Source organism: Fusarium coffeatum, assembly GCF_003316985.1.
Source record: "Fusarium coffeatum strain FIESC_28 chromosome Unknown BRIP53273_contig_75, whole genome shotgun sequence".
Taxonomy (NCBI): Eukaryota; Fungi; Ascomycota; class Sordariomycetes; order Hypocreales; family Nectriaceae; genus Fusarium; species Fusarium coffeatum.
The window spans coordinates 140,313-156,759 of record NW_022157871.1 but is presented as its reverse complement, the minus strand read 5'-3'; the positions used below and the strand labels follow the sequence as shown (position 1 = coordinate 156,759).

The following is a 16,447-nucleotide window of genomic DNA, read 5'->3' as shown; positions in this document are numbered from 1 at the left end:
ATGATGATCAACAAACTAGAGAACCTCCTCCATGTAAAAAGCGCCTTTTACGCGGAGAAACCCATTTCGTGCAACCGTCTGTCTGTCTACTTTACTGCTCCCAAAACCCTGCAGCAAAATATTACGGGATATTCTTCCAACGCCCACCTATCGCCGAACAACCCGAGGCGGGGAACTGCAGGCCCATCCATTCCATCCATTCCCTGCCTATCATGAGATCCCCTCATGAGAAACTAAGGCAACATTAGTTTACAAAACAGGGCAATGATAAGAATGTTACCTTAGACATATATATACTCATGACTTTCCCAATTCCTTCCTATTTCCTTCCTCTTTCTTCTCTCTTAGCATTGGCTCGTAATTGATCAAGCGTGTATAGCTTCATCCACTTCCACCACAGCCAAAATGCACGCTAAACTACCATCCCTCCTCTTTCTCTCTTCTCTTTCCTCTCTCACCCTTGCCGAAGATATCCTAGGTCTGTACATCTTCCACCGTCACGGAGACCGTACCGCCAAGGCCTGGAAGCCTGTCAACTTCACTGCTCTCGGAGCCGACGAGGTCCACTCCTCCGGATCTTGGTATCGCGACACTTATGTGAGCGAAGATGCGCCCCGAAAGATCTCCGGCCTGAGCACCGAATCAGCTGCCCTGTCTCAATTGGATGTTACATCTCCCGTAGACGCTGTTCTCCAGAACTCAGCTCTCGTCTTTCTCCAAGGTCTTTACCCTCCTACCAAGCAGGTTGAGACTCTGGCCAATGGCTCCAAGATTGAGGCCCCTCTGAGCGGATATCAGTATATCCCCATTGCTTCGGTTGAAACAGCTGCTAGCGATAAGCACTCGGAGAGCAACGCTTGGCTGCAGGGCAACAGTGGCTGCACCAACGCTGAAGCTAGCTCAAACGCCTACCTTTCGTCTTCCTCGTATGCTCAGACCTACAAGGAGACTGAAGACTTCTACCAGAGCCTTCTCCCCGTTATTGAGAAGACCTACGGAAAGGATGAGGCCAACTTCAAGAATGCCTACACAAGTATGTGAAATCCATACCCACAAGATTTATTTACACCTTGCTAATTCGGCCAGTCTTCGATCTCATCAATGTCGCCCGTATTCACAACTCCAGCATCCCCTCTGACGACCTTCTCACGGAATCCACTCTGGACAAGCTCTTTAACCTCGCCTCCATCCAACAGTGGAACCTTGCCTACAACAGCAGCGAGCCAGTCCGTGCCATTGCCGGCTCCGTTCTCGCTGGCCAGATTATTGAGGCTCTTGAACCTATTGCCGAGGGCAAGAAAGCTCCCAAGGTGAACATCCAGTTCGGCGCCTACGCCGCTTTCATGGCTTTCTTCGGTCTGGCCGGTCTTGACAAGGCCAGCTCTGATTTCAAGGGTATTGTCGACTACGCTTCCTCCATGGCCTTCGAGCTCGTCACAAACGCCACCAACCCTACCGTTGACGATGTCAGTGTCCGTTTCTACTTCGCCAACGGCACTGCTGCTGAGAACACCCCCAAGATGTTCCCTCTTTTCGGAGAAGATGCGACCACCATCTCCTGGAAGGACTTCAAGAGCGGCATGTCTGAATTTGCTATCGAGGATACCGAGCACTGGTGCAAGCTCTGCGGAAACACCGATGGTACCTGCGCTAGCAGCTCTGACGAGGATGATTCTGCTTCTTCCAACTCGAACTCTGGGGACTCAAGCAATGGTATTTCCAAGCCTGTTGCCGGTGTCATTGGAGCTCTTGTTACTCTGGTTGTCATCCTGTGTGTCCAGGTGGCCGTTATTTTGCTTGGTGGCCTGCGTCTCGTCAAGAAGTCAACTCTTACTTCTACCGGTGCTGCGGAACCTGGTATGGCAAAGGCTTAAGCGAGAGGCAGTTTAGTGGTGCAGAAAACGTTGGACGATGAAATGTATATGTCCAATACGACGTTATGATTTATACAGATACCAAGATAGTGATTACGCAAAAAAAAAAAATCGATCAATTATGTTCTGAAAGAGCTGCCCTCTTGACCTTGGCCAGGAGACGCGAGATAACAGAAATTGACTATAACAGCCCGACATAGTATTTAAGCATTAAATATTACCCAAAAAGAAAGTTCTAATAAACATTTATGGTTGCGTGTATGCTCTTTTCGTCTAGGAACTTTACCGAAGACCAGTCATTTCAAGCAAATCGTGACGGTAGTAATAGGCTCGTACTCGCTTGCCATATATATCTGGTGATCATTAGCGAATGGCAACGTGCTATAGCAAATAGTCACTTACACATAGGAATGCTAAGAAGGCAAACTCCCACTTGGATTGAGGCAATTGCTATCATTGTCCTTTCGATACCGCCATTGTTGATCCAGTTGTAGGCAAAAAATGTCAGTATAAAACTGAAGAAGTTCTTGAAGATGATCATAATCGTGAAGGCTTCAATAGTCAAGTCGCCTATTCAAACATTAGCCGAGAAATGCGTCGTAGTTGTGATATTGACATACGGTATGCGTCAACGATATACAAGGAACTAGCTACAGCACCAATGACCATGCCCGCGACTTCAAAGCCGAAAAAAATCAGAGGCACTTGGTACGGGTACTTCTTCTCTATCACACCGGGCGCGGTCAAAGCGAAGCCATACAAACCAATGCCTCCAATAATCATCATTGGTATGACAAGGAGAATGCGAAATTCGGGTTCATATATGCCTTTATTCAGCTTGGTCATGTATTTGACGCTTGTGTCGGCAAGAAGGCCTGCCAGCATGAAGCCCAGAACGGCGCCGATGAACGGTCCTGTGTAGGTGTAGCCAGCAGCTACTTCACCCCAGTAGTAAGGAGGGCCGATGAAGACTGCAGCTATGATGACACCAATAAACACTGTCCAACCAATCATGGTGCCCTGGATAAGGCAGCCCCAGATGAAAGCTGGGTGTGTCAGGAGAGGGAATGGGCGTAGCAGAAGAACCCAATATCGTTCATCTGTTTTTCGACCATCGAACAGCGATATTGACTGGAGAAAAGTCTTCTTGGGAGTGCTGGAATCACCAATAGGCTGGAGAGCATTTGACTTGGGCAAAAACGTAAAGCCTGGTTCATGGTGGTCAAGTTCTTGGGTCGTCGCCACGTCAGACTCTCGTTGTGGCGACGGAATCTGATGTCTGTCCTTTGTCGTCAATTCTATTCCAAGCTCGCCTGTGGTATCAGTGTTTAGACTTGCTTCCCGTCGATATGCGGTTTCGGGACAAAAAAAGAAGACTGCCGGCAGAGTAGCAGCAAGGAAGATGGCCACAAAGTAGAAGGTCCATTTCCATCCCATTGCGGCAGTGATCTTACCCACCAGAATGGGGGTAAAAAATGCACCGCCAAAGACAGCCAAGTTGGTAAAAGCCATGCGAACTCCTCGCTGATGGACAAAATAGAGGTCGCCAACGGCCGCATTGAGTAAACTCTCATATGGCGCACATCCAATGCCTTGTACGATCCTGGCACCAATGAAACTACCATAATCTGTCCCGACCGCCCCAGCCCATGCGCTCGAGGCGATAAGAATAATTATACCGATGAGAAATAGATGTCGTTTTCCCCAAATGCGTCCGGACGGGACGAAGAAAATGGCGCCCGCACCACATCCCAGCAAAAAATATCCCGTCAGAAGCGCGACCTTGGTGAAGTCCTTGCCAAAAAGAAGAGAGATCGTGATAGTATTGGCGGCGAGGATAGGACCGAGTGCAGTAGCGAGGATGCCGGCAAAACAAAGGAGAAAGGTAATCAAGTCGCGTCGCAAGAGCGACCAGTTCAAGGGGTCGTTTGGGTCATCGGAGGGCTGAGGAATCTGAGGTTGGTGTCAGCTTGAGCATAGCAGGAGAAAGATTCGTAGAGACGTACGAGGATGATGGTCTCTTCTCCTACTCTAACGCGCTTGAGATTTCCATGCTGTTCATCGGCGGTCTGGGGTCGAGACGGGTCGTCGAAGTATCGTGTCGTGCCTAAGGGGTAGATGGCGAGTCAACTCATCATGTCCAGATATGTGTCCAGATTTGTCAACACCTCATCGGTGATGGGAGGTCATATGCCCAATGTCGGCAACAATATGACGCCAAATACGTACCAGGAACATGTTCGATGTCCTTGGCCTCGAGAATGCCCAAGGGCATCTTGAACAAGATCGAAAGGCCGATCTGGGATGGAGCCTGTGGAATACAGTACTACAATATTGTGGAGCGGCGAATGTCACGTCATGAACAGTCGTCCACGACTCGATGCAGAGTAGGACTTGAAGGACCAGTGAAAGAAGGACCCTTAGGCCTGGGCAAGATTCGACAACTTTAGGCTGGCTGGGGCGGCTTCTTCCAGGAACAGTATCGTCAAGTCGTCAACTTTTTAGTTGGAGATTATCAGCGTGAGGAACCAAATGTGGATGAACTCGTGCAGATATGGGGGTGGAGAAGTCCGAGGGTTCCGCATGTTTCTCCAATTGCCGCGATTGAATTACCGGGGTACAGGCTGTAAGCCAGTAGGAGATCCCCTGCGAGAGGAGAGGCATTCAGGCTATGCTGGCAAGCTGGCCATTCCCACCGGCATCCCTCTGACAAAATGGACCCAACAACTGCCGATCGAAAGATAACTTTTTCTTGTTTCTTGGATTCTTGTCGCATTACTCGGACTTGTGTCCCCTCATTTGCTCTGCTCCATGTCAGCCCTCCAGCGAACAAGCAATAATATTTGCCCAACAGGTCATCACAAACACAGTACCATCATACTGTGAATGCGTGAGAATGACAGACGATCAGGCTGATCTCTCGATGCTGCACGTCAATATCAGCCCAGTATAGAACCTTGTATTGTGCCTGTCTGGGATCTACAGGTTTGATCCAATGGAATGGTTGAGCCGATTGACTTGGCACGCTTGGGAACAGACCTGCTCGAGTCAAGGTGATGTCAAAGCATTGGATGTTCTCAACCAATACACGGGTTTTGCTGCGGAATATGAAAAGCAATAGCCAGATACAAAGATTGCTGTACCCTTTCAATTGCCCTTTCCTGATAGGCAGGTGCTAACTCACAAGCTTGAGCCGGGCCTTGCTGTCCCGCGAGACAACGGGTGGCTCAAGCTCCCAAGCTCGCCTGCACTTTGGATGCTTGGATGTTTGCCCATGGGTACCTTCCTGGAGCTCCTGTGGGTCTGAAGAGGGAGGCACTTTATTACAGTACATGGAAAGTTCAAGCAGGTACGGACTGGGATGCCTGCACAAATGGATGTACCTTCCTTGCTTCAAGTACCTACAGTACCAACGCTGGCTTTTCCCGAAAGGAATGAACAAGTGACCTGCCTTCTCAAGTGCGAAATAGAAACGATTTTCAAAGCTCCCACAAACCTAAACAACGACGAATAATGGACAATTCATCACCACTCCAGTACGTCCCTTTACACCCTACGTTCATCAACTTTTCCCGTGCCGAGGCATGGAAGCTATGAGCTACCTATGCCGGATCTTTGACATGCATGGCAGGGGGGCATTGCCCTTGTCTCGGGCAGCCCACAGGCGGTCCCGAGGATCATCCCTTGTTGGATTCTGAGATCCGTCGCTTATTCGGAGAAATCTTCAGCCATGTCTCGATCGCTCCGACACGATTCCAGCTTCATGGTACTCTACTCGCCAGCTGCCAGATCAAGCATGCAAGTACAAACCTCCACGCACGTTGTCCGGTTGTCTCACCTTCTCCGTGCTTGCATCGCATATCATCCCATAATAGAGAACGAATATACTAGATTTACTCCAAGAATATGGATTTTCGTTCCATACCGAGTTAAATCAACAAACAGACCGGCATGGCTTTTTTTGGCGCTATGTGCGCTGTCCAATATGACATATCATCGACATGCTCAGCGTCCAACCTCGGCCGTGGATGTCTTCATTCTCTTCCCAATTAGCTTTTCACGTACAATTTACAGAAAGCTTTTATAATTGTGGGTGATTGGGGTCCATGTACTCATATCACCAACTCTATGTACAATGCATCTCGTCAGCTGTGCGCAAGACGACCAATTTCTATCAGAATGGACCAGATCCAACAACGAGGGCCTTGATTCTTGAAATTTAAGAACTCTCTGCTTTACAACATTCAATGATCAACAGCCTGAGGCTATCTGTCATGGGTTCACCAGGAGTTCGCTGAGACAGCCTGCAAATTAATCGTTCACACTTTTTGTAGGATCGATGATCCACCAAAGCCAGCGATGCTTCCTGGTCGATGATACCTTGCTCAGCTGCGCAGAGCTTGACGCTTCATGACCAGCCCTCGTTGCAACATCATGGTTGGTTTGGGGGCTCGGGGAAGCCCCAATCCCCTGCATATTGCAATTCTCTTTTGGTTCAACCAAATCCTCCAATTGTTTTCTTCTGCTATTTTCAGCTGATAAAAACTGTCGATCATCACCAATTCAGGCATTGCAGGAACTCAGCCTTATCACAGCGGAAGAAGCACTTAGAAAAGAGTATGCTCCGAATGTCTTCAACCTCCGAGACTGAAAATAGGGCAGAAGGGCAGGAGGGTATGTGGAAGCTACGACATCAATCTTTACAGACTGCTATAAGCCACAAAACCTTTTACAACACGATCGCTCACACATAATACCGGAATTTGAGAATGTCCATTCACAGGAGATGCCATTTGCGCATGGCTTTGGCACATTGGCATATGGATTTAACAGTTTCTAGGGAATGCGCCGCATCGTAATGCATACAAGGTTCAGCCGTTAAACATTACCGGTCCCTGGCGGCCGCATCGCCATTCGTCACATGAAGTGCCTGCAGCGTGAGGGTGTTGAGTGCCAGATCGGTGCTGTAACAACCTCATAGGCAGGGAATAAATTAAGGTATGCATTCATCGGCTCAACGCGACACAAAATGACGCCGCAATGGAGCCTCTGACCCTGTATCCCAGTGTCACAACCAGGGTCAGCCACAGGTACGGAAATGACTGCAGGAAACGACAAACTCATTTGCTGGCTGTTTTACTTGCTTTCTTTTCTACCATCTGGCGCGCTAAACCATGTGGGAATGGAGACAGTCGATCGCGGGCCATGTCGTCCAGTCACAATCAGCAGCGCAATTGCTAAAGGGATGAACGAAAAGGCCAAGCATGATTCCCCTTCTTACCCCCCACAAGCTATCTCCCAGCAGGATGGTCGCCAGCTCCAGGCGGTCGGTGCAGATTATTGATGATCATATACCGAGCACCCGACCAAGGCGATGGCGCCAAACGAAAGTAACTGTCGAGTTAGACTGTGCGCCTTAAAAGATGCCAGCTTCTAGAGTTATTCGCCGCAGACTTGATCGATTTAGGTGCTTGGTGGGTGCGCGCGTATCGATCGAGTGTGGGTGGGCTCTGGATCTGGAAAACTGTCATGAGGGAACCACCGCCGGAGAGGGGAGCTCGATCCCCCGGCCCGTTATGAGATCCGGCAATGACGTCCAGCGGCATGCATACAAACACAGGGTCGCCGGTGACGATACCGCATCGTGCCCTTATGGTGTGTAGCCAAATTCAATGGCACGGTGTGGTGTAATTAGCGGTGCGGAATGGTCTCAGAAAGGGTACGGTACGGTACTGTACGTCCACCAGCTGTGTGGTGCTAAACTCCTCATGATCATAGCGAGACACGACCGGACGTTGGATTATCTTGATACCCTCCATTTCCCTTGCTTCACACCGTCCAATGGCTGCTGAAACGGGGCACGTTTTTGTCTGCACTGACGGGTTTGCAACCGCTTCTAGCATGGGAACCTGAGCTTCGACTTTGAGTAAAGTCTTGCTTGTATTTGTTCCCCTCGTCTCTTGTCGGAGTCGGGCTTGGCTCCGGTCGACTTCTGTTCACATTCTGCCAGTCCCATTTTGCGAATCTTTTCCGCGCCCTTGCTCCTCCCGTGCGCTCTGAAAAAAACTCTCCCCTAAAAGATGTCTTCTCGAATTTCAACTATAAGGCGGCCTCTCTAGCCTCCTGTTGTTGTTAAATCCCTATGTTCCCCTGCACACTTGATTGATACCATCAGACCTTGACTCTCACTCAGAAACATCTGCATCCCAACCACGCAACCTCTTTTCATCTCAGAAAACTGTCATCACGTACCCATTTAAACCCCAGTCTTCTCGTAGGCATCCGCCTCGACTCCCTCGTGCGTGCGTGCGTACATTCTTATACTGTCCTGCCCCTCATTAATTTATTTCCACCCACGCCCAGTAGCTTCCTAGAAGCGTCGCAACATAGTTCATTCCCATACCAGCACTATCGAGAGCTCAACGCTCTGCCAACTTTTGCCTTGAGGCATTGTGCTAAATGGAGCCCAACAATTACATTCAGAAGTTCAACTTAACCTGATCAGCTTTTTAGAGCTGCGATTTCTCTATTTCGCTTTTACCACACTCACATGTGAGCATTGGTCAAAGTTCGACCCTAAGTATGGACCTAGCACCATCATCGTCCAGCAACGTCTCGCCCGGACCTGGACCGCAAACTAATCGCAAGGAACGCGGCGCTATTGCTGCTCAGGTATGAAACTTCCTTTTATTTTCGTCTTTCCCTGATAACCTCTATTCAAACCCTTTCTTGAACTCGTTCACTGATCCTACAACTTTACATGCCGTTTGGATGCAGTCTTACTAGACTTAAACGTCAACTTGTTTGCAACTCTGTTGTATAATTTGGCAATTATCTTCAACCTAGTCCTTTATCCTTTCTCAAAAACCCATTTTCTTTCTTCCACGGGCCGAACAAATAGAACATCGTATTTTGGGCTAAATTGACTAACAAATCCCAGGCTTGCGAAACATGCCGTAACCGAAAGCAAAGATGTGATGAACAAAGGCCCAAGTGCGGTACATGTCAGCGATTCAAACTCGAATGCCGATACAGAGAACCTCAACCTACAAAGTATGTTTAAACAAGAGCTCGAGGAAGTGGCAAGGATGCCGTGCCTGTCTTTCCTATGGCGATACCACCGTCGTCGTCGTTGCCTTGGCTGCTGCCCAACTCGACCGCAAAATGCTAAACTTCGCCCTTAGGAAGGACAAAACGTTAGTTGAGATTCTAGATCGACTCAAGAGTGTTGAAAGCAAGATCGATCACCTAGGATTACGGGAAAACACCACCCCTCCCGTTTTCAACACTTCTCAACACTCTGCTGTGTATAATACGAACACACCGCTACTGGTCGATCCTGAATCACAAGACTCCTTACCAGGGACATCTCTTCCTCCGACGAGTCCGACACCCAGTCGCGATACAGGTGGCTATCGATACGACTCTTCGGTATCCAAGGTGTCAGAATGGCCCGTCATGCGCCAGATGTTCGAAAGCCTCGGCCAGAAGCCCCCATCTCCAATGGGCGAGATACCTACACTTCCACGGGGACTGCGCGACTCTGCTGTGACCTTGCCACTAGACGGGATTCAGCCAGTAGGAATACCTAATAACAGCACACTCCAGCTACCATTACACTTTTCAGGATCTGCATCATCTCTTAATCTCAGCCCTCCTAGTGTGGATTGGGAGACAGTGCAAAGATTGAGCAAAGGTTATTTTGATGTCATCAATGCTTTCTATCCCATCCTGGATAGACAATGGTTCAATTCGAATACACTGAGCTCAATTCTTAGCAATGGGTTTCACGAAGGCGTCATTTCATCCCTTGTACTCCTCGTCCTTGCCCTTGGGGAAGTGGCGCTTACTACATCTGAAGTACCCATCTCGGCGTACAAACAACGGCCGTCTGGAATTAAGGGGGGCACTATCGACAGACCACCAGGCCTGACCTATTTCAACGAAGCACGGAAAAGGATGGGGTTCGCTCTAAGTGAGGTCAGTCTGGAAAATGTCCAGATGCTCGCTCTTGGTGCCATATATTACTCAAGCTGTGGGCAAGCTCTTGTTAGTGGTCTGTGGAATCTCTTAAGCCGTCACACTAACCATTGCTGCAGGAATGTTGGAGGATGTCTGTTTCTGCCTCCTCAGCCTGCCAGGCCTTGATTGTAAAGTAAGACGATTTCCCTTCAACTCAAATTCAAACTATCTAACCCCGATTTAAAGCAAGCCTAGCGAGCTCCATGGTCCCCGATCCGATCTAATAAAAAGAACCTTTTGGCACTGTTCAATAATGGAGACGTAGGTAAAAAGGTTCCGCTTCTAGCATGCTTACTGACAAGATAGCAGCTGCTTTCACATGGAGTTCGGTTTGCCTCTAACTGGCCTAGAGAAGTTTGAGGAGGCTATTGGTCTTCCTGACTTCAGTGGACCGATCACTGACGAGGACTATATGAGTAACCAAGCGACACACTTTCAGGAGCATTTTGCTTCACAGATCGTTCTTCGAAGGCTATCTGCTAACTTCCATTCTGTTCTAAACAAGAGTAGGCTCGATGCTTCTCCCAGCCAAGGATCTAGCTAACTTATCTCAGCATTTGGCTTAGACGCATCTGTGTCTTTCCCAGGGTTTGGGCAATTTAATGGCACTTCCAGCCCCGGCAATGCAACTGTTATGAAGCAGCTCGACGCACAACTTGAACAGTGGAGAGGCATGTTGCCCAGCCATTTGCGATGGCACGAAAACCAAGAAGTTGCTTTTACAGACCCTTCACAGGATGCCTTCGGCGACGTTTATGCTGGACAGTCCCTGCAGAGCAGTTACATGTTCACGTCGGATCTTGATACGCAACCGGCGACATACCCATTCGCAGCCGATATACAAGTCGCACTCCTTCGAACACGATACAGCTACAACAAATACCTCATATATCGTCCGTGCATTTTCAAGGTCCTGCACCACCCCGATAGTCTGACGCGGGAAGATGCCGAAGGCGCTGCCGAATGTCTCAAAGCGTCACTCAAGTGGCCCATCGCGCTATCGCCTCCATGCACCAATAAGCGACTTGTACCCATGACATTTTTCTGGTCTCAAAACCTCTTTGGTGTTCTAATGTTATTACACCTTTCGCAGCAGCACCCAATCCTGGGTCGTATTCGATCGTCGCTCTGCGGGCAGCGCTTCGACGTTGAGGCCTCACAGACTGTCACGGCGTATCTAGATTGGCTACGCGACATAAAAAAGATAGATTCGACGGCGAATTGGTGTTGGAATATTGCTCATTTGATCTATCGACTGGACGATTGAATGACAAACATGCACGGCACAGGATTTGTTTGAGGGGGCGCGGCTGTATGTTAGACTTGATGATATGGTTAACAAGTGAAGCATCGATTGCTTCTTTTGGTCAGGAGAATGAGCGATTTGCTCCTTAATTTCGAGCACCGCTCTAAAAGTTAAGCTAGACACTATAGAGACGATCAGGGGATAGTGTGTTGATCACACTGAAGTAGGGCAAGCAAGTAGAAACAACCTAGTATTTAATATACAAGCCACGGTCAAGCGCCTCTTTTTGTTTGAATTTCCTGACCTCGGTGTGAGTTCTTTCGGTTGACATGTGGACTTGTTGGATTGGTATTGTTTTAATTATCACTGAATGAACCAGATTTCGGGGATCAGTCAAAATAACCAAGCTTTTCTGCACCATTATCTCGATACTTGCGGCCATGCATCCATCAAAACATTTCTTTCCAAACTCTCAGATCCGGAAGAGGGAGTTGTCATAACTTTACCTATATCCCTCGGCTATAGCGCGCAAGTAGCGGAACCCATGAATATTTGCAGACACCGCCCCCGGCCACTGGCAGGGTGCGGTGACAGAAAGAAACAACGCATGAACAAGGGCATACCCGATTATGACGTAGTTTTGTAGCCATTAGGTTACTTCGATAGCGGCTCCCATAAAGGAACTAAGAAACATATCAAGGCAGTTAGCTCTCTTATAGACTCGCTACTGTACCGGATTTGTAGAAGCGTTGGTGTTGTAGATGAAAATAAATTGTCATTATATCGTAACCAAAAGTCATTATAAACCCCGAAAGGAATGGTGCCAGTACTGCGCTTGGCATAGAAAGAAATCACATGAGCACGGTTAAAAAGTAAAAAGTCAATAACCGATGCATCATTGGATAGAAATAGTCCTCTGAGAAGGTTATTGGGAAGACACGATTCATGATATTGCATACATGGTCAAGAAGAGTGTGACACCCAGGTGGATAACAGAAGAATTATCCTCTAGGGCTTAGGTTGCTAAAATAAAGCAGCCTAAGTGTTAGTCTAAGCTAGCATAAAATGACCGAATAATTTCGTCTCTTATGCTTTTAGGGGCCAATTTTTCTAACACCCTGAGGAGAAGGTTGTGACACCGTCAAAAATTATTTCAGCCGCCTACGCATCGCCAAGCCTAATTCTGCATCCTTTTTCAGCTCAGATCGCATGCACTAGCCTTCCCGTTCAAGATCCGCGTCCACTCGGCATTCGTCAGATATCCGGCATTTCAATCCACGTGGGAAACCAGTACAAAAGAAGATTACACTCACACAATTTTATTTTGAAGCCATCCTCAATCAAGCCACGATCGGTACGACAAGTAAGAAAAAACCTTCTTTTTTCATGTTCAATCCCACAAGAGCGGGAACCCGGCTCGGGCCGCGCGGGGGCCCGCAACGGTTTGTTGGCTTTGGCCTTGGCCTTGGCTTTGGGCGCGCTTTTCCTTCTGGGGATCTGTGTTAGTTCGAGTTGATGGTAGATAGATTTTTGGTTGAACGAGCAAAACGGAGAGCGTTTGAAATGTTGGATGTCTACCAAATTATGTAGATCACGTTTCCGTGTCTTTAATAGGTGCGGAGAAAAGCGGCAACATAGACCGAACATCTAACAGATAGATGACTGCTTCATAATCGACAAGAGCCGCTGCTTACTTCGGTGCATTGAACGCAAGAGCTAAAGAGGTACATTTGTTTTTATGTTTCCCAAAGTCCTCTTTACGCATCAAATGAAACCCATCACCGTAAATCAAGGTGGGATCCGTCTCCCAATCATTCATCTCCATCTTATGCGGCCAGGGAGGCTAATAGCCGCCTAAACGCGCGGAAGCAACATTTCGGCAATCGTTGTCTCCAGCCAGGCGCTCGGGTAGATCGTCCGAGATCGATGGTGACGTAATTGAACATTAAACCAATCGTGGATGCCATCTTCCTACCATGTAGGTATATCACTGTTATCCTTGATCACTTTGCTATGAACCATGTGACGGAACGATTCAAAGACAGGGTGTGATTCATCTACCGAAACTCTTAACTCTACATCATGTCGCCCCGATTAGGCAATGCCCACCCCCTGACATCTATCTGTTCCTACATGATCCCTTTGAGTCAATACTTAAGGATCAAGGCGACTTCTTCAACTTGCAATTGACGCCCCAAAAACGTTGCTCTCACCAATATGAATACTTCTTCTCCTTGTCTTCCAGATACTGAATAGCATCAAAGGGCGGCTGATCGGTCTGGGTACCATGCCCGTTCTCGTTCGTGTTGCCCACCTTATCCATTTGGCGCACCATTCGTATCGCTGGCTCGCACACGGCTTTGAATGCCCCAAGTCTTTTCAATTCATCGGCCGACCAAGACGTTTGTTCGCCAAGTTCAAGCCCGACATTCTCTTGCAGGACGTCCTCGGCTTTGATTGACGAGATGCTGGCTTCATACCACTGCCCAATCTGTCCGTGGCTAAGCAAAGTTACAGGAACCGACTGGCCTCGATATAGGCCTTTCGCGGTACCCGGAATCCTTTCCACCACACGAAACATGGTGGTCGTAAGACAGCTGGGGCCTTTTGCCCCGTTTCGATATGTAGCTTCATGACATATCCTTGTCCGCTCTATGTGCCATCCTGTGGCACTCTCCGGCTCGACCTGAATGACAATTTCTCCTATTTCATTTGTCCTTAGATGTCAGTACTCAGAACTTATCAGCCATTGGACTCCAGTACTTACTCGATGTCCATTGAGCGCACCAGTGACGCAGCAAACTTCTGAAACTCCTCAGTAACCTGCGTCATGTCCCTTTTCGAAATGCAAAGTTTTATATCCCATGCTCGTCGTGTACAGTGGACGAAAGCGCGGGACACTTCATGTGTCAAAGGAAGACATTCGTGAGTGAATTCGCCTGCATCTACATTCACAACAAGCCGGTTCTCGTGGCAGTGCGGTTCGGCCTCTCCTGAGATGTAGACTTCCTGCACGCAGACGAACTCATAGAAGACGCGTTTACCGACCAAGATCCACGAGGCTCTGCCACCCGGAACCATCGAGATCAAGTTCGCTTCAGCAGCGCTGGTCGTTAAGATAGGGGAAAACTCGACAGGAGGGTTGGTATCATTCAGACTTTTGACGACCGTACCGACTGTGTTGAAAGGCCCATAGGGGGTGGGGTTCATGTAAACTTCGGCGGCTGGAATACCTTTGACACAAAGCCTGCCAAACTTGGCCTGGATACTAATGTGTCCAGGCACGACCTGCAAAACCTTCACCAATTCTTGCAGCTTTTTCTCCGCTTCGTGCAAGATTCTGGCACATTCGTCGTTGCCGTGTGTAACCGTGGGTGCTCTCATTCCCATGGAGGCAGGGACATCGACCTGGATTTCGCGGTACGACTCCTTGGGATACGTCTGTTGTTGTCTGTTACTCAGGGCAAAGTTACTACTGGAAGTCCCTTGAACTGTCAGTTTTTCTTCGGAAACTGGCTTTGTTGTCGTTGGTTTCCCAGCAAAGGGACGATCACTCTTGACTCGCACATTCGACCCAAAGTTCGTAGGATCTTGCTTCTGGTTGCGACTATTTTTGGCAGCAATTCGAGCCCATGAGGGATCATTTGAAGCTTTCTGATTCATCGTTTGGTGTAAATCTTTTCCCTCGTCGTTTCGTTTCCCGAATATGACCTCAGAAGACACAGGTTGAAGGACGGGGATGCTGATAGGATCATCGAAAATATCCATCAAGTTTCCCGTAGACGATGCTACCATTTGCTGACCTAGGAGAATTTCCTGATTCTGTTGGTCATCCACTGGAACCAGTATAGAAGAACGAGAAAGCCCCTGAAGAATGTCGTTCTCTTCTGGACAGTTATCGTCTGTCCCATCAACCTCAATCAACCCAGAATCTCTCTTGTCAACTGGCTTTTCAACATCATTTCTTTTTTTGAAACCACCTGGCTTTTCGTTCTCATATTCTTCGAGACCATTTGGCTTTTGCGGGGGCACATGGGGCTTGATAGTCCCGAGCCATCGACTCACCGTGTGATCTTGCAGAGATACCTTTCCTGAGGTTCTTCCGCCAGGAGGGACCCGAGGAAGATAGGCCAGCGAAGTCTTGGTGGCTCGCTTATCTCTAGCGGCCGATGTACCAGACCGCTTGTTGGAATAGGCGTATCGCTCAAAAGGGCGGAATTCTGGTTGCTTGGATACAGGGGCCTGGTCCCCAATGGGATATGTAGTTGGATCCGGGATTAGTTGACCTTTGGGATTGGTGATTCCATTCCTCAAAGTTACTGCGCCTGCAAGGCGCTTGTACTCGTCCTCCAAATCAACACATTCAGGATAAACATATGTTAGCCTTGATATACCAAGCTGTGTCACCCATTGGTAACACAGTTTGGTCTGGTCGAGGCTTTCGGTGAAGACGAGGTGAGAGGTTGTAGCCGAGGGAGCATCCTAACACTGTCAGAATCTTGCTATAGAAGTTGATGGGAGTAAATACCAGAAAGCTTGCAAGTGTATTGAGTCTGCGTGTTGCCACATCCAGAGCGTTCGCACTGTCATCGCTGCCCAAGTAGAAAAGTGTACCTTGCAAGTTGTGGGATATCTGACAGTTTGTAGGTTCTCCTAACTTCTCAACGCCTGGCGGAGCAAGTGAGGCTGGCCATAGGGGCTCAAATTTGGAAAGAAGTTGCGCAGCGATGTCTCCCTCCAATTCTTCTGGGGTGCGCCAAGTCTTTTTGTGACAAAGATCTTTGATGTTGTCTGGATATCTCCAAGGGTCGTACTCCTCAATGATTGACATACACCTTTGCTGAAACAAAGGGTATGAAATCACGTGCGGGATTTCGGCAAGTATCAGAACATCAGGCTGACTTGTTTCCTCTTCATCTTCGAACTCGGGTAGAAGAACCCCCGTCTCAGATTCTAGTAACTGTTCCAGATGATTGGTCATCCAGTGGGTGATAAGAGCCTGGTGCTCGACTTGGGAGATGAACTTAAACCCTGGTAGTTCAGGATCGTATAGTACCTCCAATACAATCTAGAAAGCGGAAACAGTGAGTATGTAAGAGGCTTCCGGACTTCACTTGCAAAACATACCTCTCCCAGGCTATTCTCAATATCCGCCACAGCGATTGCAACACCCTTGGGGAGTAACGGCGGGTTACAAGAAACGTAAAACTCAACGGGGTCACCCATATTTGATTTTGAAGGCTAGAATAGTTAGAGTGTCGTCAAAGGTATATTGCAGTGTCGGATACTTACAGGGTATGGACTA

At 48.4% G+C, this 16,447-nt stretch overlaps 4 protein-coding genes across 4 annotated transcripts; 2 read left to right on the top strand and 2 right to left on the bottom strand.

Moving 5' to 3' along the window:
* Window positions 1–405: 405 nt before the first annotated feature.
* FIESC28_03583 (uncharacterized protein) lies at window positions 406–1,874 on the top strand (the record flags this gene model as incomplete). The annotated part of the gene is made up of 2 exons (XM_031157732.1): window positions 406–1,033; window positions 1,087–1,874. 2 exons carry the CDS (start codon window positions 406–408, stop codon window positions 1,872–1,874), a joined length of 1,416 nt encoding a protein of 471 aa, XP_031018245.1.
* Window positions 1,875–2,156: 282 nt separating this feature from the next.
* FIESC28_03582 (uncharacterized protein) lies at window positions 2,157–4,149 on the bottom strand (the record flags this gene model as incomplete). Its single annotated transcript, XM_031157731.1, has 5 exons — window positions 2,157–2,227; window positions 2,277–2,444; window positions 2,495–3,827; window positions 3,881–3,981; window positions 4,104–4,149. The coding sequence occupies 5 exons, from the start codon at window positions 4,147–4,149 to the stop codon at window positions 2,157–2,159; spliced, it is 1,719 nt and encodes a 572-aa protein (XP_031018244.1).
* A 4,307-nt stretch (window positions 4,150–8,456) lies between these two features.
* On the top strand, window positions 8,457–11,163 carry FIESC28_03581 (uncharacterized protein; the record flags this gene model as incomplete). Its single annotated transcript, XM_031157730.1, has 7 exons — window positions 8,457–8,546; window positions 8,815–8,927; window positions 9,059–9,923; window positions 9,974–10,029; window positions 10,083–10,157; window positions 10,206–10,402; window positions 10,451–11,163. 7 exons carry the CDS (start codon window positions 8,457–8,459, stop codon window positions 11,161–11,163), a joined length of 2,109 nt encoding a protein of 702 aa, XP_031018243.1.
* Window positions 11,164–13,351: 2,188 nt separating this feature from the next.
* Window positions 13,352–16,368, bottom strand: FIESC28_03580 (uncharacterized protein; the record flags this gene model as incomplete). Its single annotated transcript, XM_031157729.1, has 4 exons — window positions 13,352–13,859; window positions 13,910–15,624; window positions 15,671–16,210; window positions 16,270–16,368. The coding sequence occupies 4 exons, from the start codon at window positions 16,366–16,368 to the stop codon at window positions 13,352–13,354; spliced, it is 2,862 nt and encodes a 953-aa protein (XP_031018242.1).
* Between the last annotated feature and the right edge of the window lie 79 nt (window positions 16,369–16,447).